General features: G+C 39.5%; 2 protein-coding genes across 2 annotated transcripts in view; both read right to left on the reverse strand.

Annotated features, from left to right (window-relative positions):
* Nucleotides 1-736, reverse strand: part of ENH_00045680 (hypothetical protein, conserved) — a gene marked incomplete at both ends in the record, with an annotated part of 792 nt that extends 56 nt beyond the window's left edge. The window contains 3 exon segments of the mRNA XM_013585507.1: nucleotides 1-46; nucleotides 148-513; nucleotides 518-736. The exon segment at nucleotides 1-46 is cut by the window's left edge and continues 56 nt beyond it. Of these exon segments, the coding sequence (XP_013440961.1) occupies nucleotides 1-46; nucleotides 148-513; nucleotides 518-736 (631 nt within the window).
* Nucleotides 737-3,333: 2,597 nt separating this feature from the next.
* ENH_00045690 (acyltransferase, putative) overlaps nucleotides 3,334-15,000 on the reverse strand; it is a gene marked incomplete at both ends in the record, with an annotated part of 12,718 nt that continues 1,051 nt past the window's right edge. The window contains 12 exons of the mRNA XM_013585508.1: nucleotides 3,334-3,414; nucleotides 3,820-3,981; nucleotides 4,259-4,356; nucleotides 4,696-4,885; nucleotides 5,307-5,765; nucleotides 7,162-7,458; nucleotides 7,868-8,032; nucleotides 8,355-8,521; nucleotides 9,742-10,015; nucleotides 10,498-10,583; nucleotides 13,697-14,019; nucleotides 14,272-14,851. Of these exons, the coding sequence (XP_013440962.1) occupies nucleotides 3,334-3,414; nucleotides 3,820-3,981; nucleotides 4,259-4,356; nucleotides 4,696-4,885; nucleotides 5,307-5,765; nucleotides 7,162-7,458; nucleotides 7,868-8,032; nucleotides 8,355-8,521; nucleotides 9,742-10,015; nucleotides 10,498-10,583; nucleotides 13,697-14,019; nucleotides 14,272-14,851 (2,882 nt within the window). The remainder of the gene's footprint in view (nucleotides 3,415-3,819; nucleotides 3,982-4,258; nucleotides 4,357-4,695; nucleotides 4,886-5,306; nucleotides 5,766-7,161; nucleotides 7,459-7,867; nucleotides 8,033-8,354; nucleotides 8,522-9,741; nucleotides 10,016-10,497; nucleotides 10,584-13,696; nucleotides 14,020-14,271; nucleotides 14,852-15,000) is intronic.

Consider the following 15,000-nt stretch of genomic DNA (forward strand, 5'->3'; position numbering starts at 1 on the left):
TGTTGTTAATTTGTTTGAAGACCGAAGAAAGCCACTTGCTGCTGGTCTGCAGCAAACAGAAAAACAAAAACTTGAAAACATTTTAATCTTAATCTTAATCGGAATAAATTAGCAAAGATTGGAAACAAATAATTCGCAAAGTCTCACCTTTTTCTCGGAGTCAGAAATGGGCTTTTCGGGTTCAATTAATTCGCAAAGAGCTTTTTCTTGCTGCACTGCGTCGGCAGCAGCAGCAGCAGCAGCAGCAGCAAGAGGCTGCTGCTGCTGCTGCTGCTGCAGAGCTGCGCCTTTCTTGTCTTGGTCTCCATTTCCGGAATTGTTTTTCGATTTCAAAATGCATTTGCTGGCCAGAATTTTGAAGGACTTTTGCTTGGCGATCTTTTCTTGAACTGCTGCGCAAAGCGCGGCCACCAGCGCTGCGCGCGAAGAGGAATCTTGTTCAGGTTTGGAAGTTGAATTTTTGGCATTTGCGGAATTTCGGGCTGAAAAAAAGCGAAAAAAAGGGAAAATAGATTTAAAAATAATAAATATTAATTTTAAGAAGCACTTGAACTGCATTTCGAGCGTTTTCAGCTCTCAATTCCGAGCTTTCCTCCCCAAATGCTCCACGATCTGCTGCTGCTGCCTCACTCGCTTTCGAAAGTTCTTCAGCTTTCGCTGCAGCAGAAATTCCCTCTTTGGCCTTCAGCCGCGGCTCGTAAAGCGGCGCCAGCTTGGAGGACAGCGAGAGCGTCATTTTCGGACTTGCGTTTCAAGTTGAACTCGCGGGTCTGCAAACCACGGAAAGCGGCGGAAATATCCTTTTAAACGGGAAAAAAGAGACATTTGCCAAAAATTAACTCTAATTAAATTCGTTTTTCCGACTTTTTCACGTTTTTAGCCGGTCAAAGGAGGGCGAGAAGGCTCAGATCGCTCAAGACGAAGTGACCACTTCGAGGCTTACTTGGAGTTTCACGAAGAGCTCTGCAGACTCGTTGAAACTGAATTTCAAAAAGTTGAATTTGTTTTTGTTCAAAAGTTGAATTTGTTTTTGCAAAAGAAGTGTTTGAGGTTTCCAGTTGGTCGCTGGCGAGCTTGGCGAGGCGACGGCGATGGACTGGTCCGATGCAATTCAAGACAAGACGGAGCGGATTCGAGAGTCGATTTCGAAAAGAATGCGAAGTACGAGATTTATAAGATAAAGATCTCACTGGAGTTTGCAAAAGAAAAGTAAAATAAAGTCCAAAAATATAAATGAATGAAGATCTGAGCCTGCGGCCGCCGCGCCGCAGACACTGGCCACGCCTGCTAGCCAGCGGGGCCCGGGTGTCCATTCAGCTTTCCGGTCTGAGGCCTCTATAAATTGCAAATTCAAATTCAGTTCAAATTCAAATTCAAATTCATTTTAAATTTGCAAATTCAAATTCAATTTCCATTTCAAATTCAAAATGGAATTCTTTTCATGCAAACAAAGCCAATTAAAACGCGCTTTCCCCCCAATCCCGCACAGGTTCTGTCTTGAGCGTTCTGTCGGCCTCGAGAAAGCGAAGCCAATTGCAGCTTTCCGCTGTCTGAACAGTTCAAAATGTCGGAAATATCTTTTAATTCAAAAACGAGTTCAAATTAATCGAAAATATATTTCATTTCATTTAATTCAACTTTCCAGCTGTCACCTTCGCTGCAGCAGAAAGAGCTTCCCGAGACAGGCACCAGCCGCAGCTGTCTGTGCAAATTGAAGGTCCTGAAAGATGAAACTTGGAAGTTTTGAAGTTCAATTTATCTTTTTAGAATATCTAATTCATCTTTAAGAATATCTAATCCATCTTTAAGAATATCTAATTCATCTTTTAGAGTTTTCGCCGGCTCAGCCAGCCCCCAGAGTTCAAATTTGGCGGAAGCCAGCAGCAGCAGCAGCAGCAGCAGCAGCTGCTGCTGCTGCTGCTCGAAATTTCGTGCAAAACAAGGAAGTTCACTTACAAGTGAAGAGGATTTCACATTGAAGACGCTAGAGAGTGAAGCGGCCTGCTGCACTAAGCAGCAGCAGCAGCAGCAGCAGCAGCAGCAGCAGCAGCAGCGGAGGTGCACATCAGCTCCGCTGCTGCTGCTGCTGCTGCTGCTGCTGCTGCCAGCACTAGACTTCGCTTTAAACGCGTTTTGCAGACTTTGCAAAACTTGAATTACAAACAAAGCTAATGAAGCAGCACGGGCAATAACAAATAGTTATAAATAACAATCCAGAATAAACAAATAACACAAAGTGGAAATATAAATAAATTTGCAAATATTATTATTTAATGCAAATGCAATAAAAACAGAAACAAACAACTGCTGCTGCATGCACTTCACATGCGAGCTATTATGGGGAAAAGGGCCAGCAAGGACTTGCGGCTAAATTGCCTGAAGAGGAAAAACAAAAAGAATTCAAATAAACAAATTATTTGTCATTTTAAAGAATTAAAATACAATAAAGTTTTTAAAAGAATTAAACTCCAATAAAGCTTTTAAAAGAATTAAAATACAATAAAGTTTTTAAAAGAATTAAACTCCAATAAAGCTTTTAAAAGAATTAAACTGCAATAAAGTTTTTAAAAGAATTAAACTGCAATAAAGCTTTTAAAAGAATTAAACTGAAATAAAGTTTTAAAAGAATTAAATTGCAATAAAGCTTTAAAAGAATTAAATTGCAATAAAGCTTTTAAAAGAATTAAACTGCAATAAAGCTTTTAAAAGAATTGAATTACAATAAAGTTTTTTAAAGAATTAAAATGCAATAAAGTTTTTTAAAGAATTAAAATGCAATAAAGTTTTTTAAAGAATTAAAATGCAATAAAGCTTTTAAAAGAATTAAATTACAATAAAGTTTTTTAAAGAATTAAAATGCAATAAAGTTTTTTAAAGAATTAAAATGCAATAAAGATGTCCAAACATTCGCATTTCCTCTCTAAATTGGAGTCAAGTTGCATTTAAGTTCAAGCTTCGAAATTAATTGAAATTGCATTTACGTTTTAAAATTAATTCAAATTGCATTTAAGTTTTAAAATTAATTCAAATTGAACTTAAGTTTTAAAATAAATTCAAACTAAGTTTTAAAATAAATTCAAATTAAGTTTAAAATTAATTCAAACTAAGTTTAAAAATTAATTAAAACTGAACTTAAGTTTAAAAATAAATTCAAATTAAGTTTAAAATAAATTCAAATTAAGTTTAAAATAAATTAAAATTAAGTTTAAAATAAATTAAAATTGCATTTAAGTTTTAAAATAAATTAAAATTAAGTTTAAAATAAATTCAAATTAAGTTTAAAATTAATTAAAATTAAAATTAATTAAAATTGCATTTCAATTCGAAGTCCACTCACTTCGCGTGCTGGGCATTTGGCTGCGACGTCTCGAGGAGCGCCGCGTGGCGGAACTTGTGAATTTTGTTCAAGAACTCCTGCGCGGGAAAAAACAAAAAAAGAAATAAAAGAAATAAAGAAAAAAGAAAAAAGAAATAAAGAAAAAAGAAAACAATAAGTCCATTTGAGTTCAATTAAAAGTCGAAGGGAAAACACTCTTGGGAAAGAAAGAAAGTAAAAAGAAAAAAAGAAAAAAGAAAACAATAAGTCCATTTGAGTTCAATTAAAAGTCGAAGGGAAAGCACTCTTGGGGAAGAAAGAAAAAAAGAAAAAAGAAAAAGAAAAAAGAAAACAACAAGTCCATTTAAGTTCAATTAAAAGTCGAGTTGGAAGCACTCTGGTGCCCTTGATGGCCGGGAAAGCGGGAAGTTCAACTTTTTCGAAACTTGAATTTGAAAATTCAAATTCAGTTTTCTTTTTGCAAATTCAAAAACAAAACTTACTTGCAAATGCGCCTCTTCGCGGTAGTGCGGAGTCAACTCCAGCAAAGTGTCTTTGTCGATTTCCGTCGAAGTTCCGCCGCCGGCTTTCCGCAGAACGCCGAACGCGACGAAGCCGTCTATTGCGCGACTCAGAGTGGGAAAAGAAGTGCTTTCGTAGTAAGACTGCACAAAAAGGCAAAACGTAACATATTTCAATAAAAAATTTGCAAAAAAACATTTAAAAGTCTTAATTTGGAGTCACTTTGAGAAATTTCAGCTCGGGACTCGAAAGATTGAGGTGTACAGACACCCCAGGAAGCGCAAACGGGAAATCAGGTTCTGCTGGAAAGCGGCAGTTTTGATCGAACAGAAATGAATTTGGAAGTCAGTTGCACTTATTTGAATTAATAATTTTCATTTTAAATGCCTTTTTCTTCTTTTTTCTGCAAAAGAAGCTCACCAGAATGCCTTCTTTGCACAGACCGTCAGCAAGCCAGTGCGCCCTTGCCACCAGCTGCTGCTTCCTCAGTTGCGGCGTCGTCAACTTCGGCGCCATTGCTGATTCGCAACAAAAGAAAGAAACAAAAAAGAAATAAACAAAAAAAGAAACAAAAAAGAAATAAACAAACTTTTGTGTGCACAGACTTTGTTTCTAAAGGCCTTTGTTCTCTTATCAGGAAGAAAGCAGCGACTCCGGCGCATGCAAGTCTGCGGTGTACGTACACCTGAGCCTGCGCAGCCCGGCTCTTTGAATAGCCAGCAGCGAGGAAAGAAGAAACAAAACAATTCCAATTCTTTTCTGAATGCAATAAGCCCCAACTTTGCAGCTTTTTGCTGCGTTTTAATGGAAAAAAGAAGAAAAAAAAGAATTAAATTCCGGAAATTGCAGAAACTCACCGCCGGGGAAGTGGCTTTGCAAAGTGAACAAAGTGTTTCCCAAGGCCCAAACGCTGTCCACGAAAGGCCACAAAAAGCTGCAAAGAAGAAGAACTAAAGCTTCTTGTTCGGGATTAAAAGCTAAGTTTTCTTTTGCTGCAGCCCCCCCCTGCCGCAGCAAGATCTTGCGCTGCTCCATCAAGTCCAAAACCTGAAAAGAAAATAATTCAAAACAAGAAAAACTCTTCTCGTCACTTCCCAAGGCCACTTCAAAGAGAAGCTCTTCCCACTGCAGCAGCAGCAACAGCAGCAGCAGCAGCAACCGCCGCAGCAGCAGCAACACCGCCACCGGGCACAGCAGCAGCAGTAGCAGCAGCACCGCCAGCAGCAGCAGCAACACCGCCACCGGGCACAGCAGCAGCAGCAGCACCGCCAGCAGCAGCAGCAACACCGCCACCCGGCACAGCAGCAGCAGCAGCAGCAGCAGCAGCAGCAGCAGCAGCACCGCCAGCAGCAGCAGCAACACCGCCACCGGGCACAGCAGCAGCAGCAGCAACAGCAGCAGCAACACCGCCAGCCGGCACAGCAGCATTGCAGCAGCAGCAGCAGCAGCAGCAGCAGCAGTTGCGGACGCCTTCGAAGGAGTCGGTGTTGACTTTGTTGGCGTAGACGAAGTGGCAGCTGAGCAGCTGCAGCAAAAAGGCTGCATGCGCCTTGACAGCAGCAAGGGGGGCCCCCCTGGAGAAGGCCAGGGGGCCCCCAGCAGCAATTAAGGCGAGTGCAGCAAAGCCCTCATTGGCAAAGACATGCATGCACTGGTTGCGGTAGTAGGCCAGCAGCAGGCGGGGCAGGTGCATGCGGAGGGGCCCCTGGGGGCCCCCGGGGGGCCCCCCGGGGGCCCCCGGGGGGCCCCCCCAGTACCCTGCTGCTGCGCACCAACCCTCCCCTTTGGACTCCGCCACTTTTTCCAAATATCGCCCCAAAGCTGTTCGAACTGCAGCAGAAGGGTCGTAAGAAAAGCCGCAAATGTAGGGACTCAAGAGGCCCCCGCGCTGCAGCAGCTGGTCCCGCAGCCAGGCCACTTGCGATATCTGCAGCAGCAGCAGCAGCAGCAGCAGCAGCAGCAGCAGCAGCAGGTGCAGGGGAGTCCGGGGCCGCTTTTTGCGAAGGTTTTCGGCGAGAATTGTAGTTGAATTGGAAGTGGAATTAAATTAAAAAAGAATTTAAAATAAAACAAAATTAAATTAAAAAGAATTCAAAATAAAACAAAACTAAATTAAAAAAGAATTCAAAATAAAACAAAATTAAAAAAGAATTCAAAATAAAACAAAATTAGATTAAAAAGAATTTAAAATAAAAATTAAATTAAAAAAGAATTCAAAATAAAACAAAATTAAATTAAAAAAGAATTTAAAATAAGATTAAATTAAAAAGAATTTAAAATGAGATTAAATTAAAAAGATTTAAAATAAAACAAAATTAAATTAAAAGGAATTCAAAATAAAATTAAATTAAAAAGAACTTAAATAAAATTAAATTAAAAAAGAATTAAAAATAAAATAAAATAAAAAGAAATAAAATAAAACAAATTAAAAAAGAATTAAAAATAAAATGAAAAGAAATAAAATAAAACAAAACTAAATTAAAAAAGAATTAAAAATAAAAATTAAAAAGAAATAAAACAAAACAAACCAAATCTTCTTCGCGAATTCCGTCTTTGTGCAAAGCCAAGACAGTGGCCACCAAAGAAGTCGCCGTCACGTAAAGTCCTTGGCTCAACTTGTCCATCAGAGTGGCGGCCAAGTGGCGGCAAATCTGGAGAGAAATTGAACAAAAGGACTTAAAAAGATTCAAATAAATGCAAAAAGTTGCAATTAATTCATTTAAATCAATTAAATTAATGCAAAAAGTTCAAAGTTTTAAAAATTGCGAAAAAAGAAACCCAAAAAGTCCAAATTTACAAAAAATCGAAAAATTCAAAGTCCAACAGGCGGCGGTGGGGTGTACAGACACCCCACAGTTGCGGGCTCTTTCGCCAGTCATCAAATAAATAAATAAATAAATAAATAAATAAATAAATAAAATAAATAAATTAAATAAATAAATAAATAAATAATAAATAAATAAATAAGAAATAATAAATAATTAATTAATTATGGAGAACAATAAGAAACAAATGAATGCAAACAAAAAATGGAATCGTCAACAAGCCTGACACGCAAGAAGGCAAAAACTGCATGCAGTAAACCCTAAACCCTAAACCCTAAACCCTAAACCCTAAACCCTAAACCCTGAAGGGCAGCTGCAGCAGTAGAAAAGGAATTCCAAAAGAAGCAATTTAAAAAGTGTCGAGAGCCTTGCACACTCCTTTAACTGGTTAGGGTTTGTTAGGGTTTAGGGTTTGCTAGGGTTTAGGGTTTGCTGGGGTTTCGAGAAACCCTAAAAAAGGGTTTAGTGAGTCAAACAAAAACTTGAAAGCATTTTTACTTTTCTCTTAAGCTCTTCCGGCACTGGAGGCAAAGAGCCGCTGGCCCGAATCACAGCAAAGCTATTAGGGTTTGTGGGTTCTTGCTGCTGCTCCTCCTCCTCCACCTGCTGCTGCTGCTGCTGCTGCTGCTGCAGCAGCAGCAGCTGCTGCTGCTGCTGCTGCTGCAGCAGCTGCGGCTGCCCCGTGAGAGTGGGCAAAGAGCCAAACTGCGCCATGGGAGAAACGCAGGAGTGGCGAAGGGCCCCCAGCAAGGGTTTGAGGGGCCCCTCATCGGCCCAGTTGGAAAAGAGATAATCCTGAAAATAAATAAACAATTAAATTAAATTAATTAAATTAATTGAATTAATTAAATTAATTCAATTTAATTTAATTAATTTAATTAATTTAATTCACTAATTTGTTTGAATTCAAAGCTCTTCAAATCCGACGCAAAAAGAGCCCCGCAAACCCCAGACAGCAGCAGCTGATGAGCACCAGAAAACGCCACAAAACCCTAAACCCTAAACCCTAAACCCTAAACCCTAAACCCTAAACCCTGAAACCTGGCTGCTGAGACTCAGACGCCAGGCCCACGTGCCTGCACGCGTGCACGCCGTGATCCCTCTAACCCCAAACCCCAAACCCCAAACCCCAAACCCCAAACCCTAAACCCTAAACCCTAAACCCTAAACCCTAAACCCTAAACCCTAAACCCTAAACCCTCACCCTGAAGCTCATGGGGGGCATGACGTTGATGCTGGCGGTTCCGAAGGGTCTGTAGCCGGGCCCGAACTGCGGCGCCAAACCCCGAGAGCCTGGCGAGGGTTTGAGGGTTTGGTGGTAGGCGGGGGCGGCGAAGAGTTTGGTGGCTTTCAGGACGCGACTCAAACCCTAAATCAGCGGATAGCGCCAAACCCTCGCAGCCGCGCAAACCCTAAAACGCGGTTTGCAGCGCGTTCGAAACCCTGGGAACGAAGCGCGGGCCTCTCGAGGCGGAAAAGCACTTCAAACCCCAACAGCTCTGCCCCCTTCCGTAAACCCTAAAAAGGGGTTTAGCCACCTCTCCAAACCCCGAAGCAGCCAAACCCCAAACCCTCGAAGTCGCAGGCGCCGAAGCGCCGCCGAGCGGCTGCCGCGGGCGGCGCGGCGGCGGGTTCGAGCGCGAGGCGGAAACCCTTTTTTAGGGTTTAGGGTTTAGGGTTTGCGGGCTCACCTCGGCCTTCTTGGGCTCGCCCAGCAACTCCTGCGGAAACGTCTCCGCCTCCAAAACTCTGTCGTAAGAAATCGAAATTGGAATAAATAAAACTTCGGAGACGGAGCCGCTGAAGAGCATTTCCGCGACGCAGGAAAGCAGCCCCAGCTTGGGCGCCAGCATCAGTCCTGAGTGCAGCTTTCGCAGCAAAAGGGGCCTCTTTGGACGCAGTTTTCTCTTTTATTGCCTTTTATTTGTTCAGTTTTCTCTTTTATTTCTTTTTATTTCTTCAGTTTTCTCTAATTTGTGCAAATTAAAAAAAAAAATGAAAAAAAACGACACCCGGACACCCCAGACACCCCGCCGCACTGCTCGGGTGTACGTACACCCCGTGCTCCGCGCATGCAAAACCGCTTTCCGCCAAATTCGGGGAAATTCAAATTTTAATTCATTTTAATGCATTTTAATATGTTTTTTTGCATTTAAATGCATTTTAATGCATTTAAAATATATTTAATGCATTTTAAATGTATTTTAATGCATTTGAAACAGATTTTAAATATATTTTGATGCATTTTAAATGTTTTAATGCATTTCAATATACTTTAATGCATTTTAAACAGATTTAATCCTTTTGAAATGTATTTTAATGCAATTAAAATAGACTTAACGCATTTAGAATAGATTTAGTGCATTTGAAAAGAATTCATTTAAGCATTTATATTTTTAAACTCCTGTAGAAATTCTTTTTTTATTTTTCCCGAAAAGGGAATTAAATATTTTAAAAATTAAATTGCAAATAATTAAAAGAACAGAAGATTAAAATGGCAAATAAATGAAAAAAGAATAAAAAGGTAATTAAATAAAACGAATGAAGGCCAAAATGATATAAAAAGAAAGAATAAGTTAGATGAAAAGAAAGATTAAAATTGCAAATAAATAAAACAACTAAAGAATTAAAAAAAATATTTAAATAAAAAACCAAAAAGACTAAAAGCGCCTGAGGGGTAAAAAGCCAAAAAAGCAAAAAGTGAAAAAATAAAAAAAGAAAATAAAATAAAAGGAATGGAGAAAGCAAAAGGAGATAAATAATATTACAGAAATTAAAGAAGGACTTTTAAATAAATAAATAAATAATCAAAAAGGGAAAAAGGACTTCAATTAATGAATGAAAAAGGAGATTTGCAAATAAGCAAAAACTCCACAAAGAGACAAATACGCCAAATGAAACCAAACTAAAAACGCCAAAAAGTAAACAAAAAAGAAACAAAAAAGAACACAAAAAAGGAAACAAAAAAGAAACAAAAAGGAAGCAAAAAACAAAGAAAAAGGAGCTCAAAAAACCAAAAAAAGAATTAAAAAAGAGTAAAAAAAAGTAAAAAAAAGTAAAAAAGAATAAAAAAAGCACCTGTTTTGCTCCTGCCGCCCTCGAGGAAGACCTCGAGGACTCCGTATCTGCGGGCGACGCACTTGACGAAGAGTTGGAGAAGAAGTTTTTTGATTTTTGGAATTATTTCTTTTTCCAAACTTTCGGCTTTTGTCTTTTCGCGGGAAACGAAAAAGGCGCCGGCCCTGCGCAGCAGCTGGTGGACCATGCGAATGGCCCCGAAGGCCTCGTCTGCGGCGATGAAGGGCAGCGGCACTCCGTAGGTGAAACACACGTAGGAAATCAGCAAAAAGTCCTGCAAACGCAGCGCCGCTCGCCACAGAGCCCCCAATTCCAAAACCTTTTCCTTTTCCAGTTCAAAAATTAAAAAAAAACGAAAAAAAACGAACAAAAACGAACAAAAACGAAAAAAAACGAAAAAAAAACGAAAAGTCCAAACGCCAGGTGTACGTACACCCCAGCGCCCGCAGCGGCGCGCGCGGAAAGCGAAGCGAAAGCGGCGTCAAAAGAAGGAAAACGAACGCGAAAAAGCGGAAAAAGGAAATAAAAGAGTAAATAAAAAGAAATAAGAGGAATTAAAACGAAAAAAACGGATTAAATCGGATTTAAAGAGCCGGATCGGCGGACCATGTAGCTGCGGTGGGTGGGCAGCAGCAGCACTGGCCCCGCAGCTGTCTGTACAGCCCGCTTCAACTGCTGCATGTGAGTTTCTTCCACTATTATTCTGTCAAATAAAAAAGAAAAAGATTTCTGAAAAAGTCCCGCGAGAAGATACACCGCGTGCGGCTCGATGCTCCCCGCCATCCGGGTGTACAGACACTCCACCTCCCGCCACGCCTCCCGCGAAGCCTCCTCCGCCGCCTCTGCCACAAACCACAAACCACAAACCCTAAACCCTAAACCCTAAACCCTAAACCCTAAACCCTAGCAACTGGCAACTGAAACGGGAATGGACTTCAGTGCACAGAGGAATAAATGCAATTAAATAAATGCAATCAAATAAGTGCAATTAAATAAAGGCAATTAAATGCAATTAAATAAATGCAATTAAATAAAGGCAATTAAATAAAATAAATCCAATTAAATAAATGTAATTAAATAAATGCAATTAAATAAATAAAATGAATGCAATTAAATAAATAAAATGAATGCAATTAAATAAATGCAATTAAATACATGCAATTGAGTAAATAAAATGAATGCAATTAAATAAATGCAACTAAATAACTGCAATTAAATAAATGCAATTAAATAAATGCAATTAAATAAATGCAATTAAATAATGCAATTAAATAACTGCAACTAAATAAATGCAACTAAATAAATGCAATTAAATAATGCAATTAAATAAATGCAACTAAATAAAATAAATGCAATTAAATGCAACTAAATAAATACAATTAAATAATGCAATTAAATAAATAAAATAAATGCAATTAAATAATTGCAAGAATGCAACTTCGGAACCTGCAAAGAAGGAAGCGTTTGGAAACCGCTATTTGGGGTTTAGGGTTTATGTGGTTTAGCATTTGCAGCGTTGCAGCGCGCCGGTGTTGTGAGGGCTGGTGAAACCCTAATTTAGGGTTTAGGGTTTGCAGCGTTGGAGCGCGCTGGCGGTGGTTTGCAGCGAAACCCTCATTTAGGGTTTAGGGTTTAGGGTTTGCAGCGTTGGAGCGCGCTGCGGTGGTTTGCAGCGAAACCCTAATTTAGGGTTTAGGGTTTAGGGTTTGTGCGCGTACGGGGGCTGGGGTTTTGTCGCTTGTTTTTGCGGGCGAGGCGCTGCGCCGCGAGGGTTTGGACGAGGGTTTGGAGTTGAGGGTTTTGAAGAACAAACTGCGAAAGAGAAGAAGGGTTTGGCGAGGGTTTGAGGGGCGGAGCTGCTGCCACGAACTGCAAACAAGAAAACCCTCCCCAAACCCTAAACCCTAAATCAGCGGATATCAACGGAGTGTCCATCAGGTACCGCTGCAGACAGTCCATGTACAGCAGGGGCGGAGTCGGGGGCTCGCAAGCTGCAAATAAATAAATAAATAAATTAATTAATTAATTAATTAATTAATTAATTAATTAAATTCAAATTAATTAATTTAATTAATTTAATTAATTTAATTAAATTAATTAAGTTAAATTAAATTAGTTCAATTAGTTTGATTTGTTCGGGTCGTTTGATAGGTTTAATTCGTTTAATTAATTAGTTAATTAATTAATTCATCAAACTAATCAATTAACTGAATTAACTCACTTTATAAATAAATAAATAAATAAACAAATAAATGAATAAATAAATAAATAAATAAATAAAATACATAAAATAATTAATTATTTATTTATTTTAATTAAATGGTCTGAGGGCCCTTGAAGAGTCCATTTGGGAATTTCAAAAAATAAAAAACTAAATCGAAAAGACAAAAAGAATTAAAAAACGAAAATAAAAGAATACACAAATAAATAAATAAATGAATATATGAATAAATGAATAAATAAATGAATAAATGAATAAATAAATGATTAAATGAATAAATAAATAAATAAATAAATAAATAAATAAATAAAAATTAATTAATTAATTAAATGGACTGGGGGCTCCTTAAGAAGCCACTTGGCAATCCCGTAAAAGAGTGAAAATATAAATGGCCAAAAAGGAAATAAAAAAAGAAAATAAAAAAAACAATTAATTAATTAATTAATTGTTAATAAAGAATTAATTAATTAATTAATTGATTCTTTAATTAATTAATTAATCAAAGAATTAAAGAATTAATTGATCAAATAATTAATTAAATGACAATTAATTGAATAAATAATTATTTAATTCGCCTGACAAAAGAATGAAAGTTTAAATAATCAAAAAGGACCCAAAAAAGACCAAAATAAACCCCAAAAAAGCCCAAAAAGAGCCAAAAGAATCAAAAAAAGCAAATAAAAAGAAGAAATAACCAATCAATTATTTATTTATTTATTTATTTATTTATTTATTTATTTATTTATTTATTTATTTATTTGACCTGAAGGCTCTTTAAGGAGCCATCTGGCGATTCCGTAGAAGAAAGAACGGATGTACAAACAGTCCAAAATGACTCAAAAAAACCCGAAAAAGACCCAAAAAAGCTCAAAATAAACCCAAAAAAAGCCCAAAAAGAGCTAAAAAGAGGAAATAAAAAGAATAAACAAATAAATAAATAAATAAATAAACAAATAACTGACCTGAGGGCTCTTTAAGGAGCCATCTGGCGATTCCGTAGAAGAAAGAATGGATGTACAAACAGCCCAAAAAAACTCAAAAAAACCCAAAAAAGACCCAAAAAAGCTCAAAATAAACCCCAAAAAGCCCAAAAAGAGCTACAAAAAGAAATAAAAAGAATAAATAAATAAATAAATAAATAAATAAATATTTATTTTACCTGAGGGCTCTTTAAGGAGCCACCTGGCGATTCCGTAGAAGAAAGAATGGATGTATAAATAGTCAAAAAAAACCAAAAAAGACCCAAAAAAGACCAAAATAAACCCAAAAAAAGCCCAAAAAGAACTAAAAAAAGGAAATAAAAAGAATAAATAAATAAATAAATAAATAAATAAATATTTATTTTACCTGAGGGCTCTTTAAGGAGCCACCTGGCGATTCCGTAGAAGAAAGAATGGATGTATAAATAGTCAAAAAAAACCAAAAAAGACCCAAAAAAGACCAAAATAAACCCAAAAAAAGCCCAAAAAGAACTAAAAAAAGGAAATAAAAAGAATAAATAAATAAATTAATAAATAAATAAATAATTATTTTACCTGAGGGCTCTTTAAGGAGCCATCTGGCGATTCCGTAGAAGAAAGAATGGATGTACAAACAGCCCAAAAAAACTCAAAAAAACCCAAAAAAGACCCAAAAAAGCTCAAAATAAACCCAAAAAAAGCCCAAAAAGAGCTAAAAAAAGGAAATAAAAAGAATAAATAAATAAATAAATAAATAAATAAATAATTAATTTACCTGAGGGCTCTTTAAGGAGCCACCTGGCGATTCCGTAGAAGAAAGAATGGATGTATTCTCTCCAGTTGATGTTCTGTACGGAAACGGCCCACTGGGCCCTTTCTTGCGGCGAAAGCATGCGGTGTATGTACACCGCGTTTTGCTGCTCGAAAACCCACTCTTGGTAAGAAAAGGGGTGCAGCGCAGCAGCAGCTTTTTCGGCTTTTTGGAGACCCAGCAGCAGCAAATCGAGGCCTTTCTGCAGCTGCGAAGCAGCAGGAGCCACGCGCCCCAACGAGTGCCACAGCAGCAAACTCGGCAGCTTCTGCTGCACGAAAAAACGCCTGCAAACAACCCCCACACATCCTCCTGCTGCTGCTGCTGCTGCTGCTGCTGCTGCTGCTGCTGCTGCTGCAGCAGCAGCAGCAGCAAAACCGCAGCAGCAACAGCAGCAAAACCGCAGCAGCACCAGCAGCAAAACCGCAGCAGCAGCAGCGAAACCGCAGCAGCAGCAGCAGCGAAACCGCAGCAGCAGCAGCAGCAAAACCGCAGCAGCAGCAGCAGCAGCAGCAGCAGCAGCAGCAGCAGCAGCAGACCGCTGGAACTGTTTGAAGTCTGTGTCGAAGAAGGGAGTGGTCATGTGTCTCTTGACTCTGGCGTAAAAGGGACACAACATATTATATTCTCTTCCGTGGACTAAAAGGTCTTTCCAGAATGTGGGGTTTAAGTCGCTGCTGCAGCAGTGGACCACGTAGACTCCGGGCCTTGCTGCTGCTGCTGCTGCTGCTGCTGCTGCTGCAGCAGCGGGGGCCACGGCCGGCGCTGCGGCGGACGCGCCCACGTGCGCGGCGCCAGGCTGCTGCTGCTGCTGCTGCTGCTGCTGCTGCTGCTGCTGCTGCTGCTGCTGGTGCTGCAGCGGCGGCAGCTCGGCGGGGCGCAGGATGCAGCTGGGGTCCACGTGGCTTGCTGCTGCGCGCGTTGCTGCTGCTGCGACGGTGTCGTCTGCTGCTGCTGCTGCTGCTGCTGCGCTGCTGCCCGCCCGCTGCAGCAGCAACGCGTTCGAAGCAGCAACAGCAGCAGCAGCAACTATCAAAGAATCCGCCACCACATCCACCGGCACTTGGTCGCCAATGAACTCGGGGTTTGCAGGCAAACACCGCAGAATCCCCAGCGCGCCTGACAACAAACCCTAAACCCTAAACCCTAAACCCTAAACCCTAAACCCTAAACCCTAGTCAAAGCCTGGGCGCCGCAAACCGAGCTTTCAAACACTCAAAAAGAAACCAGCAGCAGCAGCAGCAGCAGCAGCAGCAGCGTGGCTACGA

Source organism: Eimeria necatrix, genomic scaffold (genome assembly GCF_000499385.1).
Source record: "Eimeria necatrix Houghton genomic scaffold, Enh_scaff346, whole genome shotgun sequence".
Classification (NCBI taxonomy): Eukaryota; Apicomplexa; class Conoidasida; order Eucoccidiorida; family Eimeriidae; genus Eimeria; species Eimeria necatrix.